Here is a 22,800-nt window from a genome sequence, read left to right as displayed (position 1 = left end):
TCACAAAATGCTGTTTTAGAGTATTTTTGTCCACACTGCTAGCAGGTCTCCCTTGAATTAAACAGTGCACTCACTCCTATCTTTTAGCCTTCTGACGAAGATACTGTGAGCCTGAATGTACCAATGTCAGACATCATGGAAGAGGAACAGGTCATCACGGAGGACTCCTGCCGTCACCGGAGCCCAGCGAAAGGTCTGCAAATAAACGATGGGGGAGTGCGTGTTGTTAATGCCAACTGTTATGTTTTAAATAGACACAAGTATGACGGTGGGCGGGACAACATTTCGCACTTGCCAGGCACAACCACTGAGCTGATTTGGGAGGGCGAGCTCATTTATAGGTGGAAACACTGTGGTGGGTGCTCTGGTGCCATCTGATAGACGAGGAAAGCAGATCTCAGGGAATGTAAGCGACCTGCCAGGTCACGCAGCTGTGAAGTAGCGGAGTTCATCTCATGAAGGTTTACACCAGATTCTTTAAATCCACACCGGAAGAAATACTGATATAGTCGATATATGAATGAGGATAACTCTCTTGGCTTTCCAAATTTCACTGGCTAAAAAACCATCCAAATTAGGTTCCACTTGGAGAAACTGATTGGCAGGCTTCTCTCCTCCAAGTGGTAATGCGAAGACCCAGACACCTTCCATCTTCTTCTTCTTCTTTTTTTTTAATCATTTTATTAGGGGCTCATACAACTCTTATCACAATCCACACGTGCATCAATTGTATCAAGCACATCTGTGCACTCATTGCCCTCATCATTCTCAAAACATTTGCTCTCCACTTAAGACCCTGACATCAGCTCCTCATCACCCCCTCTCCGCTCCCCCCTCCCTCATGAACCCTTGATAATTTATAAATTATTATTTTGTCATATCTTGCTCTGTCCGATGTCACCCTTCACCCACTTTTCTGTTGTCTGTCCCCCAGAAAGGAGGTTATATGTAGATCCTTGTAACCGGTTCCTCTTTTCTACCCCAGCCTCCTTTCACCCTCCCTGTATCGCCACTCTTACCACTGGTGCTGAAAGGATCATCAGCCCTGGATTCCCTGTGTTTCCAGTTCCTATCTGTACCAGTGTACATGCTCTGGTCTAGCCAGACTTGTAAGGTGGAATTGGAATCATGATGGGGGGGGGGCGTTAAAAATCTAGAGGAAAGTTGTGTTTCAACGTTGCTACCATTGTTCAAACCACAGGAGCATGGGAGTGTGTTTATGGGAGATTTAATGGGCTGGGCCCTAGGAGGGTGCCCACATTCCTTCACAGCAGCTACACCCACCTATAGGTGAGGGTGGGAATGTCATTGAGGTGTGTTTCCAGGAATATACTTCAAAGCTAGAACTCTGGTGCATAATGGGTTCTGTGTTAGGCTGACAACCACACGGTCAGTAGTTTGAACCCATCGACCACTCTGTGGGAGAAAACAGAGGCTTTCTACTGTCGAAAACATTTACAGCCTCAGAACACACACACACACACACACACACACACACACTCACAACCTGTCTTGATGGGAACTGTAGGCTTGCTCTGAGTCCAAATTGACACAGTGGCAGTGAGTTGTTGGGTTTTTGTTGTTGCTCTTCATGGACAGCCCCCTAACCTTGATTCTTTCACCTGTACCAAGAAATGGTTAGAGTAGGTGGTTTCACAGGTCTTTTGTTCTAAATGTGTGGGTAAATCATCAGCAAAGTGGTCTATGTATATTGCTGTGCTCTGCATAGCCTCATGATATGTTTCATACTTGCTAAGAAGCCCTCCCTGGATTATATTATCACATGATCACAGTGGCAGTGTTTCCATTTCTACTGTCTGCTCAATGAGTTTTCAGAAAAAATGCTAAATGTTAATGCTAACTTTCTGTGACAGAGACTCCTATAACATAGAACTGGAAATGATCTCCCTAGTACTTTGAAAAATGATAGACTTTCTAGTCCTTTGGGTTACTATGGAAATGATCATAGATTCGAGGATGCCCATATTTTGAAAGAGGAGAGCCATTTAATATATAAACTCAGTCTATAAAGCCAAGATTGACTCTTTGCTTGTATACGTTATGCTTGACTTTTGAAGTTTCCGCATTTTCCATTTCGCATTTGTGCTCACCGGAGTTGCTGATTGGCACCGTGCACGGTCCATCTTCCTGTAAAAACGCCAACTCTGTCTAGGAGCCCTGGTGACCCAGTGGCCAAGTGCTTGGCTGCTAACTTCTAGGTCAGGGATTCGATCCTCCTCGCTGGGCCACAGGGGAGAGGAAGATGAGAGTCTGTTCTATAAAGACCCCGACTTCAGGAACTCTGGGGGCCACTCCGCCCTGTCCTGTGAGAGGCCTGGGAGTTGCCGTTGAGTCGATGGCAAGATTTGGATGATCAGATAAAATGTTTGAGGTCCGTGGCTCTCGGCCAGCAGGCCCCCCACTTCTAGATGAGGATCTGTTGCTGAAGTCATGCTTCTGCCTTTGCTCTCTTCGCTTACAGGAGAACTTCCTCAGGAATTCCCTCTGGAGCCTTCCCTGCTGGGTGACAGTGACAACGTAGGAGAAGACAGTGACCAGCTTATCGAAGGAGCGGATGTCCTCAGTCCTGAGTTTATGAACTATATTAAGGCAAGTTGGGGGTCAGCTGAGTCATTCCTCTGTTTCTAATGTTTGGAGCCTTAAAAGCTAAGGTCAAGGGCACTAATACGTTACCTTATGGAGCTTGCGTGGAGTAGTGGTTATGTGTGGAACTGCAGTCTGCATGGTTGTCCGTTCAAAACCACCGGCAGCTCCGCAGGAGAAAGGCCGGGCTTTCTACTCCTATAAACGTTAGAGTCTCAGAAACCCCCAGGGGGCTGCTGGGTGTTAGCAAGGACTTAATGGCAGTGAGAATCCAGTACCTGAAATATGCAGCTTACTAGCCTCTTCCTCGAGACATCGGAATACCTTCTCAAAGGCCACGTAAATAGTGTTGATGCTAGTTGGTCGTTCCTGCCGCACATGCCTTTCGGTGTCATTTCCATTTATAATGAAAAACTCAGCGCGTCTTGCCACTCGCCACCCAGAAAGACTCCAGTGGACACCATTCCATGTCCTTCTCCGTAGTTAGCACTGTCCTTGTTCGCTGCCGGTGAGATGTCGATCAGCGCCCATGTGAAGCACGGTTTGGCTGTTTTCACTGGCTGTTCTTGGAAGTAGTATTTCCAGGCCTTTGGGCTCAGGCCAGCTTAGTCGGAAAGTTCTGCTGAAACCAGGGCAACAGGCAGACACTTCCCTGTGAACGCAGCAATCACCTGAATCTGCAGTGAGTTAAAGGGAAAGCTCTGTGTTGAGTGTCAGTACCTTGACATCCCTCGTGTTGACAGTCTAAGCATGTCCTCAAGTACCAGCAGGTGTGTAGTGTGCACTCCCTTGACCTTCAGGTGTCGTGTAGTTTCTCTGGAATGAATCAGTGCCTTGCACTCCTGGCATAGTGGGTTATGGGTTGTTGTGCTAACGTCGAAGTCAGTAATTTGAAACCACCAGCCACTCCATGGGAGAGAGATGAGACTGTCTATTCCCATAAAGAATTGTAGTCTCCAAAACCACAGAGACCGTTCTAGTCTGTTCTGCGGGGTTGCTATGAATCAGAACCACCCTGGTGGCAGTGGATTGGGGGTTGGTTTGGGTGTATTCTTGCAATCCTAGTTGTCTAATATTGAGAGGAACAAAAAGCCAGTCAGTCTCACGTTGCCTTCCCAAAAATGGATGTCTTATTCTGTCGCCTCTTTTGAGCTGGGAGCTGAAGGCCATCAAGAAGAGATGAGCTGCGCTCCGTGGTTTCTGGTGGGCTACAGTCATCCACGGACAAATGGCGCGTCCTTCCGAGAGTGACTCAATAACAAGCATACAGTCGTGTAGAAAATGCACGGAGTGCTTTCCTCGCCAGAGCCCTGTGCTGCGCAGCAGCCACCTGCCCTTGGTGACACGGAGCACCGGCCTTCTGTCAGCTTTCCTTCCTTGCCGGAATGTGTGCGCCCAGTCAGCGTGGCTTCCATCCTGTCATTGAGTGAAAGCAGCATTTTCCTGTGCCCGGGATGAAGGTGGAAGGAAAGGTGTGGAAGCCGCCTGTGGGACACGCCTTTCTAAACGCACCCACCAACCGCATGCTTCCTTTTGGGAAAAGAGCGGGAGCAGAGCAGCTCCGAGCACTTGACTGTTGAGCACATGAAAATGGTTAGATGCAGTTCGAGGCATTCTCCATTTGTGTTTTATGGTTTCTATTTTGTCGCCAATCCCCCGCCCTTCCTCCCTGCACACACATCTTGTCAGGACACACGCAGACACCTTGTCAACGTGCCTATGTCCTCAGCACACACACACACACCCACACATGAAGACACGCATTTCCCTTTTCAATGTGGACATACATGCTTAATACAGAAACACACGCCTTGAAAAGAGGGTTCCCTCTCTCCCCCAGACACACACTTCTCAAACACAAACCCCCACTGCCAGCGATTCAATGCTGCCCCTATAAGAACAGAGTAGACCCCTCCCCCCAGAAGAATTTGTTTCAAAGGACGACATTGATTCTGCAGCTCCGGGAGAGGGACATATCTGATCGGAGCACACGGGAGCAGATGAAGGAGGAGGAGGAGAGAGTGGAGCACAGCCTGGCCCACCAGGCCCTGAGGACGATGACCCCAATTAGAGCAGCCAGTCCACAGAGAGGACCACATGGCCAGCCCCACTATGAGACACGACATCCCTCACTGACCTCTGGCCCTGCAGGGGACAGCACCGGAGACACAGTGTGAGAATATGCCTCACCTGATCCCACCACACCAAGGCAAAGCACTGGGGAGTGCAGTGGAACAGCAAGGAATGGAGCAGCAAGGTCCCCAGGGAATGCTGAAAGTGGACTTCGGGGCCAGGGCGTGGTGCCCCAACAGAATGGACTGGAAAACACTCCTAAAGGCCAACAAACAATCCTTGAACGAACTACAAGTTTTTCTTTCTTGATGTGTTTTGTTCTTTTTCAGTGGTTTCTTGTTGTTGTTTTGTTGTATACTGTTGCTTTGTTTTCCTCTGTCTTGTTTCTGTGCATGTTATTATCTCCACGGGTCTGTCTAAATAAGATAGGCTGGATGAACTATCTGGCAGAAAAACAACGGGACCGACAGTTTGTGGGGGGGGGTGATATGGGATAAAGGTAGGTGGGGGGTAAGGAAGTGGTGTTAACAAATCCAGGGACAAGGGAACAAGGGATCCAAATTGGTGGTGAGGTGGGAGTGGCAGGCCTGGTAGGAAATGATCAAGGGTAACGTAACGAAGAGTTATAGCTGAAACCCAAGTGGGGACGGAGCATGATAGTGGGATAGAAGGAAAGTCAAGGGAAATAGAGGAAAGAGCTAGGAGGCAAAGGGCATTTATAGAGGTCTAGACAAAGACCTGTACATATGCAAATATATATATGAGGATGGGGAAATAGATCTATGTGCCTATATTTATAGGTTTAGTATTAAGGTGGCGGAAGGACCTTGGGCCTCTACTTAAGCACTCCCTCAATGCATGAATACTTTCTTCTATTAAATTGGCACTCTGTGATACTCACCCTCCCGACACAACCGCTGAAGCCAAAGTGGGTGAACAAGCAAATGTGGTGAAGAAAGCTGATGGTGCTCTGCTATCAAAAGAGATAGTGTCTGGGGTCTTAAAGGCTTGAAGGTAAACAAGCCGCCATCTAGCTCAGAAGCAACAAAGCCCACATGGAAGAAGCACAAAAGTTTGTGAATTCATGAGGTGTCGAAGGGATCAGGTATAAGGCAGCATCAGGGGAAAAAAAAAAATCTTACCATAGTGAATGAAGGGGGAAGTGCAGAGTGGAGACCCAAAGCCCATTTGTCGGCCGCTGGAGACCCCCTCGCAGAGGGGTCTAGGGGAGGAGATGAAGTGGTCAGGGTGTGATGTAGCACCAATGAAGAATACAGCTTTCCTCCAGTTTCTAAATGCTTCCTCCCCCCCCCCCCCCCCAACTACCATGATCCGAATTCTACCTTACAAATCTGGATAGATCAGAGGATGCACACTGGTGCAGATAGGAGCTGGAGGCACAGGGAATCCAGGGCGGATGATCCCTTCAGGACCAGGGGTGTGAGGGGCAATACTGGAAGGGTAGAGGGTCAGTGGGTTGGAAAGAGGGAACCAATTACAAGGATCTACGTATGACATCCCTGGGGGACGGACAACAGAAAAGGGGGTCAAGGGAGACGCTGGACAGGGCAAGATATGACAAAATAATAATTTATAAATTATCGAGGGTGCATGAGGGAGGGGGAGCAAGGAGGGAGGGGCAAAAAAGCGGACTTGATGCAAAGGGCTTAAGTGGAGAGCAAATGCTTTGAAAATGGTGAGGGCAAAGAATGTACAGATGTGCTTTATATAATTGATGTATGTATGGATTGTGATAAGAGTTGTATGAGTCCCTAATAAAATGTTTTTAAAAAAAAGAACACAGTAGAACTGGCTCTTGGGGTTCTGAGGGTATAACTCTGAGGGGGAGTGGAGAGCCCCATCTTTCTCCCCTGCAGCAGTGGGTGGATTCAGTCTGCTGACCTCCCAGTACGTACTCAGTTTGTAATACACTGCATGACCAAGCCTCCTGAACATGTACCCCCACTCCCAGACACACCGCCTCCCTGCAGGAAGCACACACCTCCCCTCGTCCTGCAGTGCACACTTCTCCACAAGACACAAGCCCAGCCCTCCTCCTGCACACCCAGAGCTACACACATCCCTCCTCAATGCACAGACCTTTCCCCCGCACACACACATTCAGACCTGCCTCCCTTCCTCAATACATTCACACGCCTATCCTTCTATATACCCACACCCCCACCTGCCGCTCCTCAGTACACATCCATCTCTGTCTAACCCACCTCTGCTCGGACACGCAGACCTCTGTTCACACACGCACCCCACCACTCTCTCTCTCTGACACACGCGTGCACACACACATACATCTTTCTTGCTCTCTTTCTCATATACAACACACACACACCCCTCTTCAGTACGCAAAAATGCTCTTCCTGTACGTGGAAACACAGACCCCTCCTGAGTACTCACACACACCCGTCAGACAAGGAGGGAGCATGCGTGACTGACCAGCCCATGGAATAATCTGAGCATCGGTCCAATCTTAGAAGACAAAAAAGAGGTGCAGTTAAATGTAACGTTTCTGAGTCTCTGCTAACCTGCGGCGTGGCCCAGTTTCTGACTGCCGACTAGCTGTGGTTCTCAGCGGTCCTGTGTGTTTCTGTCCACAGGGCAGGGCAGAAGACTGTGAGGAACTATTGAGGATAGAAGAGGACACCCACTGGCCACCAGAAGCACTGTGAGTACAGGCCCCGCGACCAGCCTCCAGCCTCGTTAAGTTCAAGGTCATGATCATACTCTCAGCCGCTAGCTTTCGGTGGGCTATTATTTTTACCCGCCAGCATTGATAAGTTGCGGTCCTCGTATGGCTGGTGCTTAATGTACTTGGAAAGGGGGGCACGGTCTTAAATTCCTCCTTGGTCCTTGGTGTTATTTGACTAGAGATTGAAAGCAGGTAGAATTTCTTTACTGGAAATTCTAGATTCCTTCTGAGAACTGGACCTCGGAGGATCTGTGGACTACACTCCCCTCCTTTAATGAAAGGGAAGTGTGAGAAAACCATCTCTGCTTACTGCTCTGGTCTCAATTCTGATGTCGGTGATGGTAGCAACACGAGTGGAATACCACATGGCAGTCCGGACCGTCATTGCTGCACCACTGGCAACGCCATCTTCACCGTGTTCCTGTGCGGGAAGTTCTCATATCACCCCCCATTGCACAGATGGGAAACAGAGGCACAGAGTGACGTCTCTTTCCCCAAGGTCAAACAAGGGCAAGGCCAAGATTGCAACCCACATTAGCATCTGTGATATTCCACTCACAGTCTTGCTTGGCAAGATTTACAAGGGATACATTGATCTACAAGGGATACATTGGATACATTGATTTAAAAGGGATGCACTTATAGGGGATACATTTAAAAGGGACACATTTACAGGGGATACATTTAAAAGGGATACATTTACAGGGGATACATTTAATAGGGACACACTTACAGGGGATCCATTTAAAAGGGACACACTTACAGGAGATACATTTAAAAGGGACACATTTACAGGGGTTACATTTAAAAGGGACAAACGGGATACATTTAAAAGGGATACATGTACAGGGGATACATGATCTGTTGGCTGGTGGAATTTCCAGGGGACTTTCACTTGTCAGAGGAGCCCTGGTGGGGTAGTGGTTACATGTTGGACTGCGATCCTCATGGTCAGCAGTTTGAAACCACCAGCAGCTCCAAGGGAGAAAGACTGGGCTCCCTGCTCTTGGAAATGGTTCCCGTCTCAGAAACTCCCAGGCGTTGACTCTGAGTTGGCACTGACTCAATGGCAGTGAGTTTTGGGTTTTCGCTTGTAGCACTGAGTCGATTTCTGGTCCTTGAGATTTTGTGTTGTCTCCACTCTGGACTGTCGACGTGGATCTACCCTTGCACTTTGTAGGGTTTCTTCCCCTAGTGACTGGCCACCTTGCTGGAAAGTTCAGTGGAAAGTGATCGTTGTCGTAGGCAGCTGCTGTGACTTTGTTCTGTGACCTGTGGTGGCCCCATGCGTAACAAAACAAACCGCCGCGTGATCCTGGGCCATCGCCCTGTCTGGTTCTGAGCCAGACCACTGTGATCTGTAGGGATCACATTGCCTGGTTTCTTGCTGTAGATTGTCAGGCTTTTCTTCCTATCTCATCTGTGTGGACCCACAGACAGCAACAGACAAGGTCCCCTGACAGGTGGGCAGTGGCTGTGCTTGAGGTACGTCAGCCTGGGATTGCACTGAGTCTCCCTGTAGAAGCCGAGAACTCTACCACTGACCTGCCAGCACCTCTGTGGGGAGCAGTTAACACGGTCAAATATCAATTGCCCTTTACATCAGTACATTGCCGTGTTGCTATTGAATCATGGCCCATACTACCAGTGGTTTGTTGGCTGTATTTTAGGAGCAGAGATATTATCCTTGCTTTCCTGATTGCTCTCATCCTCGTGTTTGGCTTCATGTTGCAGAATAAATTCATCCAATGCCCAGGGCATGGACATAGCAATGATCGAGCAGCTGAGAGAAGCCGTGGATTTGCTGCAAGATCCCGACAGGTTGGTGTGTCTTTCCTTGGCACCCTAACACATTGAGGCTATCAGCTCAGATTTCAAAATATTTATACACAATTTGGGTTCAGTCTCACCACTAAAAAGCCAAACAGTCATCAGTTTAATTGCTTGTTCCCCTAAGAACTAAACTTTCAGAATATCAATACTCATTCTTCTTCTCCTCTGCCCCACAAAACTTCCAATTGAAATTTTTGGTGTAATTCTTAGAAATCAGAGATAATAAAAGTACAGGTTTTATATTGGTCAACCTTAGCTTCCTTGATTTATAAAAGTGTCAGGGACAAAAGAATTGGTATATCAACTACTGCCATCTCTATATCTGGCTATGCCAAATACATAAAGTGTGCATATGCCCAAAGATGTAGGTTCCAGGATAACCTCTCTCTTTGGCCTGGGCTTCACCAATAGCAGATACTGGAAGCAAGGAATATTATCGTCAGTATGAGCTACGGATAGTGCAATTCCTGTGGGCAGTCTGTCTTGTAACATACAATGACTAATTGACCGTGGAATCAACCCTTACTCGTGTGTGTCAGATTAGAATTGTGGGGTTTTGGGAAAATAGATCACCAGGCCTTTCTTCCAAGGTTCCTCGGAGTGGTCACAACCCTTCAACTTTTCAGTGATCAGCCAAGCATGCATCAGCCTGGGACTCTAATCACCACCTTACTGTCAGAGGCACGGAGCCAAAGCACATCCTGGTAGCCTTCTTAGGAGTCTTGGAATGTCACTAGAAAGGCGGTGACCGTGGGACGGACACCACAGCCAGCCCAGCTGGATTCTTGGGCTGTGAGGCTCATGGTGTCGGGGTGAGCACCCAGCCACCCCCGTGGCAGAGTGAGGCCCAGCACGCACAGCTGAAAAACTCCATCTACTGACTTGAAAGCATTTCAATTTTGTCCACCTTGGGGGTGGGTATAAAGTAAACAAGCCCTCGCCCTAGCACTCTGAAAACGTGAAATAATACCAGCTGGAGCTTGCCTTGAGCAGTGATTTATAAGTATAGCTGATTTAAGGGCGTGGGAGGAAGGTCGCCTGATGCCACCAAGTCAGCTCCAGGCGTATGGGTGTCAGCTTGGATGTGCACGAAGGCAGAGTTTCAGAAGTAGGTCACCAGGCCTTTGCACTCAGGCCCCTCTGGGTGGAGTCAGATGTCTAACTTTTCAAGGAGCAAGGCCAAGTGCATTCATCATTTGCCCCAGGGGCTCCAGGTGTACCTAGCAGTGGCATGGGAATCTGGGTCAGAATCCACTAGGAAACCACTGACAGAGAGGCGGAATGACTCTTCTCGCCTGCCTCGGTTGCATCAGGCTCCAGGAGAAGTGGGTGATTCCCGCCTCGCTCTGCAAGCCCTGAGCCCAAGGTCGCGAACATGGCTCAGAAGGTTTTGGGACAGTAGGCGTGTTCCACCTTGGGAGTAAACACCCCTGAGTCACCTTCCAAGTAACTTCAGATTTGCATCTTTATGGAGTGCTGTTTTGAAATGATAGTATGTTGTAAAACTTTATATGACCTTTATTTCCTCCCTAATAAGATAATGCACACCTTTGGCTGCCTTAGATCCTTGTTTGTGCTGAAATAATTATTACAAATCGACAGTTCTCATTTTATATTCATGTTTCTGGGAGCCACTGTAAGAGTGGAAAAGCAAGGGCCCTCATTTTCCTCTTTATAAAGAGTGAGCACCTCACCTGTTGGGACTGAATCCTGGTCATGAAAATGTTTACATACACATTGGATTTTCCCCTCCCTCATATTTCATAGATGGGGTTTTGTTTTCCTATAAATTATACGTATAGATTATCCTTTTACTTTGGGGTTCAGTTTTAAAGCCCTGTATTTTATATAACCTCAAATCAGACATTTTTCACCGGTGTGTTTCTGCCTAGTTTTGCCTTTTTCATGTGTGTGTGTGTGTGTGTGTGTGTGTCTTTTTTCTCTTAATGGCTTTTGATAGTCTGTTTTACAGCATTTTCAGTAGGAAGGTATACGGAGAACCAGTCCCGATACTTTAAAATAGCTCTATAGCTTTTCTATGAACTGTAAGGAAATCTGGTTTGATATAAAACCAGACAAACCAAACCCACTTCCATGGGGTTGACACGGACGCACACACATAGTAACTGCGTGGAGTTTCTGAGCGTGCAGATCTTCACGGGAGCAGCAGCCTCATCCTTCTCCTGTGCTGGATTCAAACTCCTGACTTAGCAGTCAGCAGCTCCACCCCTCACCCACTGGACCCACAGGGCTCCTTTCCTGATTGTATGGGTCTTGAAAAAAAGGCCACCTCTTGAAATTGCAAAAATTCAAAATCGATATGTGAGGCAGTGTCAGAAATATAAATTGTATATTGAGTTGCTGATGGATTCTTATATTTAAAGGAATGATTTTGTAGATATTAAGTTCTGCCTATGAAAATGAAATACTCTTGAGGAATAGACCATGTCTTACCCTTCGAAACTTCACCTGCTTCTGTAGATTAGCAGAGTTCTAGGATAAAATGTAGTAGGTAGTCTGTGGTACCTAATTTCTTTGTCAGAAACTCCTGTTGTAGAATAGCACATTTCACTGACAGCCACCTGTCAGGCCTTTTTCCATGAGGTAGGTCCGGGTAGACGTGAACCACCAGCTGTTTGCTTCCAACAGCAAATGGGAATTGCTGTTTCAGCATGTGGTAGAAAAATACCATGTGGTCGGAAAATTGGCATAAATTCTCACCACTTAGAACTAAGGGTTCCTGGAAGGTTTTTTTGGTTGTTTTTTTTTCACAGTAGCATGCTCACCTCAGTCCCACCTGGTAGTCCACGTGGAGACGGGAGACCAGAAGGCAGGAGAGAGGGGGAGGGGAAGGAGGACAAGGGGTAAGGGAACAGGGGAGAGAGGACTGGAGAGGAGAGGCAGACCCGAGGAGAGGTCAAGGAGGAATCTTTATTGTTAATCCAGGCTTATATACCTTTGGGGGGCGTGCAAGCCCACAAATTGCAGGTAAAGACACACATCACAGGAAGGGGTTGCACTATAGGTTATACAGCAATGAGAAGGGGACAATCTAGGGATATACACGCAATCGGAAGAGGAGGGATTGGGGGCACACATGTGACAAGAAGGGCGGATCCTAGACTCATGATGGCAGCCTAATTTAGGATGTCACTGAGCAGGTTTGCCTGTTCTCTGGATCTCCATAGAAACCATTATCAGTAAGGGTGTAAACCCCACCTACAGGGACCAGGCTAATGGTCTTAAGCCTTTAGGGAGAAGTAGCCCATTGTCCTTAACAGCAGGGAGTGGGGCCCTACCTGTGGTGGGACCAGACAGTGGTCTGGCAGCGGACTGCCTTCAGGGAGGTAACTTGACAATCATTTACCATTAGCTGCAAGCAGTGTCCCAAGTCTAACATATATTTGGGGGAGACGTCTTGGGAGAAATCTTTGTTTCCCACAATTCCCCCTTTTGTTTTATATATAAAATTCAAAAGAGCCACATGGGCGACATGGTTATTTTCTGTACATTGAAAGCTGTCAATGCAAAACTTCATTTGGCTCCAATTAATAGAGCCAAAAATCCAGGCTTATGGTAAAACGTTTTGAATTCAGGCATGGGGGAATAAAGTCCCCCTAGGCTCATCTATTGGAGGAAGGTGTGAGAGGGATTGGATGCCGTGCGGGAAGAAATAGAGCTAATAGGAGCGTCCGATTCTATAGTCAAAACTGCGGGCCACACAGCAACCAGCTATGTGCTTGTGAGAGACAACCTCAGAGCAGCACCATATACGGGGGTAAAGTGGGGAACAATGTCATGAGAACATGATTAGGACTTACCTACAACTCACAGGGTGAAGGTCCCCCTCCGCCTCTAGAAACCTAGCCTGCCAGGCTTCTTTGTGAGAGAATGAAGGATTCGTCCTTAAACACTCTCTTCCCGTTTTCTCTTCCCCAGTGTTTGCTTTATGCACGAACTTCAAAAGCTCATAAAAGCTGTATGATTCTCCTTCACGCGCCTTAGCTTTCTATCGAAGCAACATGTATCAGCGAGCATCAGAATTAACGACGATAAGCAAAACAGTCAGACTGTGAAATGCTTTTAAGCCAAGCGCATGGGATCTGGCCTCTTCTACGCCATCCACCATTTGCTTAATTACCTCAGCTAGTGGGATGCCGTAGCTTCAATCCACCCTTGAACGTATAGAAAATATCCTTTTAGCTACATCACATCTAATGAAATGTTTCCCTTAAGCCCTTGCACATGTTTTCTTATCAAATGCCAATGTCTTACTATATGGATGAGTTATTAAAAAATCAGTTACATTCCAATCACACTTTAGCATTAATCGGCAAGTCCAAAATCTTGATCTTTCAGCAAAGAACAGTCTCTTGTAATAGTCCAGTCATTATTGTATAAAATGTTCTGTTTTGATATAGTCCCAAAGTGCCCCTTAGACAGCATCAGCAATGGAAGAAATATCTCAGCAGTCAATCATCGCCATTCTCAGGAATCTGCCAGGTCTTCTTGACGTTTGGGATAACTTCAGTAACAGGACAGGGTCAGGTCACGCAGAAGCTTCCCTACTTTCTTCTGGGCCTTGCTGGCTGAAGAGAAATCCACCTATCTCCTGTGCCTGTGAAAATATAAACAAACAGCGCCTCCCAATCTCAGCCTCACTTGGTCAATGTGGAGATGGGAGACCAGAGGACAGGAGGGGGGAGAGAAAGGAGGACAAGGGGAAAGGGGACAGAGGACAGAGGACCAAAGAGGAGGGGGGGGGGGGACCAATGAGAGGCAAGAGAGCGGTTTCCTGGAAGTTTTATGTACTAACATTTTCAGTGCAATCTGACCAAAGCACTAGCGTTCACTAATAAATTGACTCCTACCTATGATTCTTTATACTCAGGTTAAGTACAGACATTGCTGACAGAAGTGTTGTCAACCTTTATCCCATGGAATCAGCGGAAGCTTTAGAATCGGAAGATGCTGCACTGAAGTATGTTTACATTTTAATAGCAACAGGCTGCTTGTATTCTTTACACTGAAGCATTCGCTTTCAATTTCACTTTCTGACTTTTCTTCCCTTGCCCCAACAGTGGTCAGATACAGCTGGAGGCGTCTCCGGGATGCGAGGTGAGGCTGCCTGTGGATTAAGCAGAGCTTGGTGCTGCGTCCTGCCATCTGCTGTAGAGATTCGCCAGACTGACCCACAAGAGAAACGTGCAAATGCGTTTGAGATACAGTGTTCTCCAGTTCTGTCTACTTACTAGATATCACACCAGAAATTCAACCCCTCTACTGTGGATTAAATATCCACTCCCAGCAATCCTGGGTTATAGAATAGAGCTGCTCTATAGGATTTTCTGGGCTGTAATCTTTTTGGTAGCAGGTCACCTGGCCTTTCTTCCACGGTGCCATGGGTGTGGGTTCGAACCACCAACCTTTAGGCCATTGGTCATCTGCAGATGTACCCAGTAGTTGCGAGCTGTCCGCCTCCAGGCGGTTCTCCTAAGTCTACTGCGGAACAGTCTTCTGATTGAGGAAGCTAAGGCTACTAACAGAGGAAGTTAGGAGGTGGAGGCAGGACACTTTCATGCCAGGTCTAGAGCTGAGAAACTAGTATTGACTGGCCAGATGAAAGTGAACCAGAATGAACTTGAAAGACAGAAGAAACACACTTGGGGGAAAGAAGACAGTGAAGCAGAAACCGCTGGAGACTCTTGGCATTGAGGGAATGGTAGGTTGGGTGGCATTGCATAGGGGGATAGTTGGGTGGCTGAGGAGAAGTGAATTTTGACGTAAAACGAGAGAGGCACCTAGAAGGTTCCAAAGAACGATTAGGTCACATGAACCATAGTGTGATGGGTGTGAAACAATGACCTGAGGTTAGACATAGGTTACACTTGGTTCCATCTCATCTTGGACATTGAGTGTCGAATGTTTGGACAAACCAGCTCAGAGCCCTTGAGGCATCTGCACAGGAGCTAGAGGCCAACCGTTTGACCTCGTGAGAGCACACTGATGCTGAAGCAGCAGCACGCGCTTTTCCCTGGCAGATTTGGGGCCCCGACACGTGTGTTGGTTAAAGGCTCTCCTTATGATGCCATGCATTTGGGAACCAAGTCTGCGGGCTAAAGGAAGACAGGAAGGCACCGAGCTGGGTTGACAGAGATGTCGTTTGGGTGTTAAGCACAGCAACTTGGAAATCCGTCCGCTCTCCGTCTGGACAGGCTCATCAGCATCTCGTACCCTCACTTTCCACAAGTAGGGATGGTGACGATACTAGTTGTAAAGATGAAGGGAGCTGATACACTACCCAGGCCACCTCATGCTAGCTGCTGTTGTTATTCCTCCCTCTCTTGTTGTTGTTGGTGGTGGTGTGATCTTTAGGCAAACTCCCAGCCCCAACGCCAGGGCAGAGGTGTCCTCACCTTGCCCAGCAGTGGAGCAGCAGGCAGCCCTGGACCATGTCACGTTCCAAAGTCACCATTCTCCCATCTCAGGCCGGATGCTTCTCATTCTGTGCAGACCTATAATTTCCTTGTGTTTGGTTTCACTTTTGTTATTCTGGGGATGGGGGTGGGGGCAGCACACAGGAAATCGTTTTAGACTTATAAAAATTCAGAAGAACAAAATCCAAATCCACAAGGAACGCGCCTATGTGGTCTACTCAGATCTGCTCGTTCGCGGCATTTTCTCCCATTCACTGTTACCGTTTCTTCTACACACACGTGTTTTTGTTTGTTTGCTTTTCCTTTGAGTCAGCAGAGGCTACATTTCGTAAACAATATCTCGGAAGCCTTAACTGTTTCAGGGAAAATTTGCTTTGATATTACATTTTTCTCTACCGTATCACCCACATTGCAAATGGGTCTGTTAAGCAAGACTGTCCATTACAGTGTGTTCCTTTGACGGCCAGGCTCTTTTGTGAAGTAGCTCTGGGTAGACTTGAACCCCCAACTTATTGCTTAGCAGCTGAGCATGGTGACCGTTTGCACCACCCCGAGTCTCGGTGAAGGAAGCAGAGCTGCACAAAGTAAAAGCTAGTGTGTGCCCATTGTGGGTTTCTTCTCCTGTGTTTCTCTAGGACTTTGCTCCTAACCTCTGCTCCGCTCCTTTTACACTCTCTTCCTGAAGTGCCTGGTCAGCCTCATGAGCTCCATGATCCCATAAGTGATTATGGCCTCCGGAACTCTCGCTCCTGCCTGGGATCCCCCCACCCCTTTTATGTCCACTTTCCTGTTGAATGTATGTCCAAATGCCTGTTGAACCTTTTCATGTCAGGCCGCCCCCCCCACCCCGAACCCCAGTTCTCATTCTCTATGTGACCAGACTGGCGCTATCAACTTCCCTCTTTACCTGTTCCCCTTGCACCTGTCATACTTCCCAGCACCCACCCAAGCCAGAATGTCCTCACTCTTCCTTCAGGGCCAGTCCCAAGCTCTACACACTCCACCTTGAAAACCTCTCTTAAATCTGTCTTTCCCCTGGGGGGTTGTCAATGCCAACCCGTAATGCCCTGACAGCATGGGATTTGCCCAGGCCCTCTGGGATCCAGGCAAGTGCATTTGTTAAAAGCTCCCGATGGGATGCTGTGCATTTGTGACCGCTTCTGCCTCGGACCCTTCCTAAACACCTGGAATGAAAACAGGACACTGGGGGGTGTGCAGGTGGGTCCAGCAGTCAAACTGCTGGTCACAGAAGTAAGGCACTCAGGACTGAACTCTGCTCTGGGGATCCCCTTAACCTGGCTTATGGGATCGTTCTGAAAGGCTTTTGTGTGCATTTTTTAGAAAATGGAAGTATGACCTACTTGACTAAATACACTGATGGCTTCATGTATCTGTACTGCGTGTCATGGAAACAAGAAAGATGTATGCAGTGTAACAGCTTGCACAGATGTAACTGCTCAGTAGTGGGATTCAGTGGTGTAACAGCTCGGTGGTGGGACTCAGTGTGACAGCTTAGTGGTGGGACTCAGGGTGACAGCCTCCGCGGCGTAACCGCTCAGTGGTGGGACTCAAGGTGACAGCTCAGCGGTGTAACAGCACAGTGGTGTGACTCGGTGCCAGCTCAGCGGTGTAACAGCACAGTGGTGTGACTCAGGGTGCCAGCTCAGCGGTGTGACCACTCAGTGGCTCATGCCTTGCACGGTTTTCTTCTTTTCAGGGGCAGGATGATCTAACATCACAGAGTAGTGGAAGCCAGTATTCTCCGAATGCGGTAAGTTCCCGAAGGTGAAAGGAAGCAGAGGTGCTTCACGGTGGCTGAATTACAATGTCTTTTCCAAAACAGACCGACTCTGAAAGAGTCCAGTATCAACGATTCCCTCCGAACACACCTCTTGCTCATTGCCTCTCCCAAGCCTTCTATCGCCCTTTTCAAAATGGAAGATGACTTTTTAAGTAAAATATTTCGATTCAAAAAACAAACATGCGACCCCATTGGAGCGTGGCTTTGTCCCACAACCCCACAGGGTGGAAGTAGGTGTGCTGATACCGTTGAGTGCAGAATGCCTCGTTACCCACGGCTCTCCCTTGTGTGTTTTCCCTGCGGAGGAGGCATCTGCTCACTGTTGGCAGTTTCTTTGGCTCCAGTGTGACGAGAGGCTTCTCCATTTGTGCCTGATGGGTGTGTGGTGCGGGACAGACTTGTACCTGCTCACATGCGCTCACACATACACTTAAACCTGTGTGCCCGATGGGAAAGGGCTGGCCAGTTTTGAATAACTGTAAGAACATTCTTGTACTGTGTTCCTGAAACCCAGCATTGTGGATTTGCTTGGTTTTGTTTAAACGTTCTGCCACGGGAGATGTCTGCTGTGTGAAGATGTGTCCGTGTCGCAGCTGTTAGCCAGGACATCATCACACGGCCGTCAATCCAAAAAGGCCGTAGTCTCATGTGACCCTTGAATGTAGACAGGTATGTCTGGGTCGACCCCAACGATTTTGACCTCTTTTCCTTCTATCTCTGCAGATGAGTGAGAATTCTCCCGCCATCTCTCCCACCACAAATAGCGCGGCTCCGTTCGGCCTGAAGCCTCGATCAGGTAAATTGCAACGTGAACCTGTTCTTCCTACTTGAAACCGAGAGCTGGTTGGTCTCTCCTCAGCTGCATCCGTGTAGTCACCATTCGGGTGGCAAGTTCGAATCCTGGCATCAGAACTGGGCTATAGTTTGAGATGGCCTAATTGAGAGGCTTTGCTTTTAGTGACTCAACTCTTTAGTTCCTCTGGTCAGAACTGGGCCCCCTCTTCTGGAATCAGAGCAGAGTTTGTGCTAAAACAAAAAGAGCCATATTAAGTCAGTAATAACAATTCATTGACGTTTATGTAATATAGTATTTGCTAGGGAAGGTAACATTTTCACGAGGGGTCAGAAATGTTCCAAAGAAGAAAAACTGCCACAAATTCTTATATACCATTGTATCAGCGTTGCCATGGGAAACAGCCAGAACGTGTTTACATCATAGCAGGTCATCCTGAAATACAGCTTCAACCTGGCCTTGGCTTTTCTTAGAACTGACTGCACATAGATGACTTCCTCACGAGATCCCACGACACAAGCCGTGACTCAACCATTTGACTCCTTTAGGAAGGGGCTTCCTCGGGGCTCTTGGCTCGAAGAATTCAGCGCTTACTCTCTGAGCGCTGTGGGCCCCATGGTCCTGCCTGCACACCAGGGGGGTGGCGACAGGGCTGTGCGAGTGGTCAGGGATCAGCAAGGGTCTGTGGAAGCACTGTTTATGCTACCGACGTTCTTTTTCTTTGATTGTAGAGTAGCCACAAGAGCAAATTATAGCAGTGTGCAAATTAAGAACGGATTTTTGCAGAGGACTGTATAGCAACGTGGTTTGGTTTTTCAAGTTTAAAAATTTATTTCAAACTCTGGTACGATTTACCTTCTGTTTAGTCCTTTTTTGATTTTCCTGTTTTTGCTTAGTTGGTCGTTAGCCTGTATGCAGTACAAAGGCTTTTAAGAGAATCCCATCCCCAAGACTCAGGCACTTGAAAGCCAGAGCTACCAGAGCTGGAATATGCTCTTGGCTTCTAGTAAACTACTTGGACAACAGCAGAGGGCAGAAGCTATGCACAAGTATAGCTTGAAGAAAGATACCCCGAGAAAAAGAACAAAAATTATTTTCTTTTTCGTTGTTTTGATCTTTATGTTTGTTGTAAGGAAAATAAACAACAGAACACACAACCAAAGATGACTTTTTGAAGAGATTTTTCTTTTTAAATTATTCCCGGAGCAAGTTGACTGATTCCGGCCAGGTGGATTTGTTTTCCAGTATTTTTGAGTGGCCCTTGAAGGTAAAGCCACTGGAGAAAATGTGTGGGTGTTCCACGGGCTAGTGGGTGTTTCACGGAGAGCCACGTGATACGTGAAGCGCAGATGCGTTAGAGCACTGGCTGTCTGTAGCCTGTGCTGGAGGGATGGAGGCCACCCGGAGCATGTCTCAGCTGGGCCATCAACGGCCAGGCTCTGCAGAGTGGTCCCCATCGAGGAGGGCCTCCCACAGTGCTGCCGCTGTCTCCTTGACCTCTCGGTTCGTGGTCCACCATTTAGGAATGGGTTTCTGTTGGTCAAAAGTTGAATGACTTGCCAAAGAACAGCATTCTGTTTGATGGTGCATTTTGTGCAATTCACTTATGAAATGGTAAAATTTCTATTCCTTGTATAGTTTCCACAGTTGATTGCCCATCAAAGTTAGGGCTTCCAGGGAACTTGCTGTTGAACCATTTCAAAGTCTTTATAATCATGAAAATAAAGGGAGCAGTATATCTCTCACACAGAAGAAAAAATGATCATTCCCTCTCCAGGCTCCCACCTTTATATAATGCTGGTTGATGTGACGATTGTTACTGGTTTTTGAACACTCTTTGTCCTTTGTGGCTCTAAATAAGACGAATGTGTCTGGAGGGCCATCAGGTAAAATATGGGAATTTTACTTAAACTAGAATGATCTCTTGAGATTGTTTTATCTAGTTATTTTTAAACTTTACAGTATTTTTTACATTTTCTAGGAAATAATATATGTACAGTAATCTTAAGATAGAAATCCCTTTTGATCAAGTAACTGAAACTTTTGAAGGTCAATTTTTATCTTGATATGCAGCATGTGAGTGGATTTATTCGATTTCTGTGTTATAAATAAAGACGGGAAAATAGAAGATCTTAGATTCTTAAAGTCAACTGATAATTTTCTTTAAAGAAACTTTTTTAGTGTTCTTTTATTTACCCCCAAAGAAAGAAAATTGTATGTGTTCAAGTATTATCTTTAAAAATACATGTATTTACTTGACTAACCCTACTTTTTGATTGAATCAAAAAATATACTAGGTATGTCCTAAACACATAAAATGTGTATTTAATATTTAATCCATTAAAAAGTTGTTACCTTTTATAAATGACCAGCTCAACAAAAAATTGAAATTGATGGGCAGGTATTGGCTAACTGGATATGTTGTTAAAAATACTTTTCAGTGTCGAAGTTGTTTTTGTATTGACCAATCTCAGTGACAGTACTGAGAATTCTGCGTGTCAGAGGCTTAAGGAAAGAGTTGTCTAGATTCAGTTGCCAATAAAACATGCCAGTAGACTTACAGATGGCTTTAAAAAGGCATTTACATTTAGGGCAAAAAGAAATCACGAGTGATAAATACAGAACCTGTCCTAGTTTTGTTTCTTAATAATAGAAAGATTTATACTTATCTTAAGCATTATCTAATGTAACCAAACTTGTGTGAAACTGGTCGCCAAGAATGTTATTTGGGAAGGCTTTGAAAAGGGAATCTAGTAGATCTTTTGCTTGTTGCCTACATAGTCTACGGATGCTATTTCTTTCTGCCAACTGACACGTTTCAGTCGTACTCTAAGTCAGTGGATATGCGCAATTGCTATGATTAACACTATTAACTGCATGCAGACTATATGATTGATCAGTACTAATACTCAGTTTTACCATTCTTTTTATTCCGTGCACCATCTTCCATCCTCCCCCTATATTGTACATTTGAAATGGATCCCATGTAAACGAAATCCATGTCATTTCCATACCACCCCAACGCGCTGTGTGCAATGCCACTGTCCCTTTGGCTTGCCCTGGCCCTTGTGCACCTCTGTGTGGACTGGCTCTCTCGCTTCCCTGCAGCCCCAACCCTCACTCTTCCTCCTGTCTCCTTCAACAAACTTACGCAGGCACAAACATGGGACAGCTCTAGCTACCGCCTTCCATCTGAAGGAGACAGTGACAATGGTAGGTGGCTTCGTACATATCCCTCACTTTGCTCTTTCATCAGCCAGGGCAAGGAAGGTGTATTCCTTTCTGTGCAGCTGAAGACAAAGTAGGTTCAACTGCATGCTTGATACAGGAGATCACGGTTAAAGTCTGGGGAGGGGGGTGAGGGGCGGGGATGCATGTGTGATATTCTGTAGCAGGTTTTCAAACGAGCTTGATTATCTCGCATATTCTGAACTTGGGAGAGGAATTGAGAATTAGTTCTGCTCTATTTTGCTAGTGTTTTTGTTTGATTGTGTTTGGGGATTTATGTCTTCGGGTGATGTCTACTGCTCCTGCCTCTGAACCAATGCATGTAGAGTGTGATCTTGTATCGTGTGTGCTTTACCATGTGAGACTTTCCCGGTAATTAAAAAGCACCCTGTATCGCGGATCTTAGAGCACTGTCATGTGATACTTTCGGGCACAGGTAAGACAAAGGAAATCACTTGCCCTCTCTCCTCCCCGACATCCCCTCCTCCAAATCGTTTGCACATTTTGGCTTTTGATACTTTCTTGAATCTAAGTTCATCTAGATAACAGTAAAGATGCCGCCTGGAGAATCAAAGTCCACATAAACAATGGGCAACATCCCCATATAACGATAGGCTCTATCTCAGGTTTTGCTGATAAATACTTTAAATCGCCTAAGAGATTAAAATGAAGCCAGTGTGATGCTTCGGAACTAATGCCACATGTACTTGAACTTGTGTGGTAGTCAAAGACGACTTCAGGTTCTAAACACTTTGCTTCAGCATACCAAGTTGGTAGATGTAAAAGGAGTGTTAAATGGTACCGAGCGCAGGCTTTGCTGGGACAGGAAGTGAGGGTGAGGTGTCTCCACGATGCAGCTACAGTCGGAAGATGCATTCTGTGATAACAGTCGTGTATCTACGTCTGGTCATATGTAATACAGAGCAATACACCTGCTTAAAAGGTGCTGTAATTCTTTGCAAAATGCAACCAGAAATGCCCATCTGATTTCCTATGCAAAAGGATAACATAAGTTGGAAGATCAATTATTCGTGGAAATTTAATGAATATATACTAATAAATGTTTTCACTAAAAAATCAATATGATTAAAAACACCAGTGTAGCAATGAAGCAAAAGTTACTTCTTACTAGTTCTTATTTTAAAATCGGAAAATTAAAGAACTAACAGTTTTTTGATCAACTGTTCTCTTAAAAATCAATAGCATGGTGGGGTCATTAGGGGGTTTTGGAAATCATAGCTGTTTCTGGTCTGATGTTATTTAAGGAAATGGAACCTGGAAGTAGGTGATTTATGCATGGGGTGACATTTCCTTCAGAATCATCTCT

At 46.5% G+C, this 22,800-nt stretch overlaps 1 protein-coding gene across 2 annotated transcripts in view; it reads left to right on the top strand.

The window, feature by feature from the left end:
- The window catches only part of LRCH1 (leucine rich repeats and calponin homology domain containing 1), a 240,645-nt gene that overhangs the window by 180,933 nt on the left and 36,912 nt on the right, over positions 1-22,800 (top strand). The window contains exons 8-15 of one of the 2 annotated variants that reach the window (XM_075533137.1): positions 88-193; positions 2,483-2,610; positions 7,290-7,357; positions 9,116-9,202; positions 14,106-14,195; positions 14,296-14,332; positions 17,369-17,422; positions 18,176-18,248. In XM_075533137.1, the coding sequence (XP_075389252.1) occupies positions 88-193; positions 2,483-2,610; positions 7,290-7,357; positions 9,116-9,202; positions 14,106-14,195; positions 14,296-14,332; positions 17,369-17,422; positions 18,176-18,248 (643 nt within the window). The remainder of the gene's footprint in view (positions 1-87; positions 194-2,482; positions 2,611-7,289; positions 7,358-9,115; positions 9,203-14,105; positions 14,196-14,295; positions 14,333-17,368; positions 17,423-18,175; positions 18,249-22,800) is intronic. The other variant, XM_075533138.1, reaches the window with a different exon arrangement.

The sequence above is a fragment of the Tenrec ecaudatus genome, chromosome 15, assembly GCF_050624435.1.
Source record: "Tenrec ecaudatus isolate mTenEca1 chromosome 15, mTenEca1.hap1, whole genome shotgun sequence".
In the NCBI taxonomy this organism is placed as follows: Eukaryota; Metazoa; Chordata; class Mammalia; order Afrosoricida; family Tenrecidae; genus Tenrec; species Tenrec ecaudatus.
The sequence above is the reverse complement of the archived record's forward strand: the minus strand, read 5'-3'. Positions and strand labels throughout refer to the sequence as shown.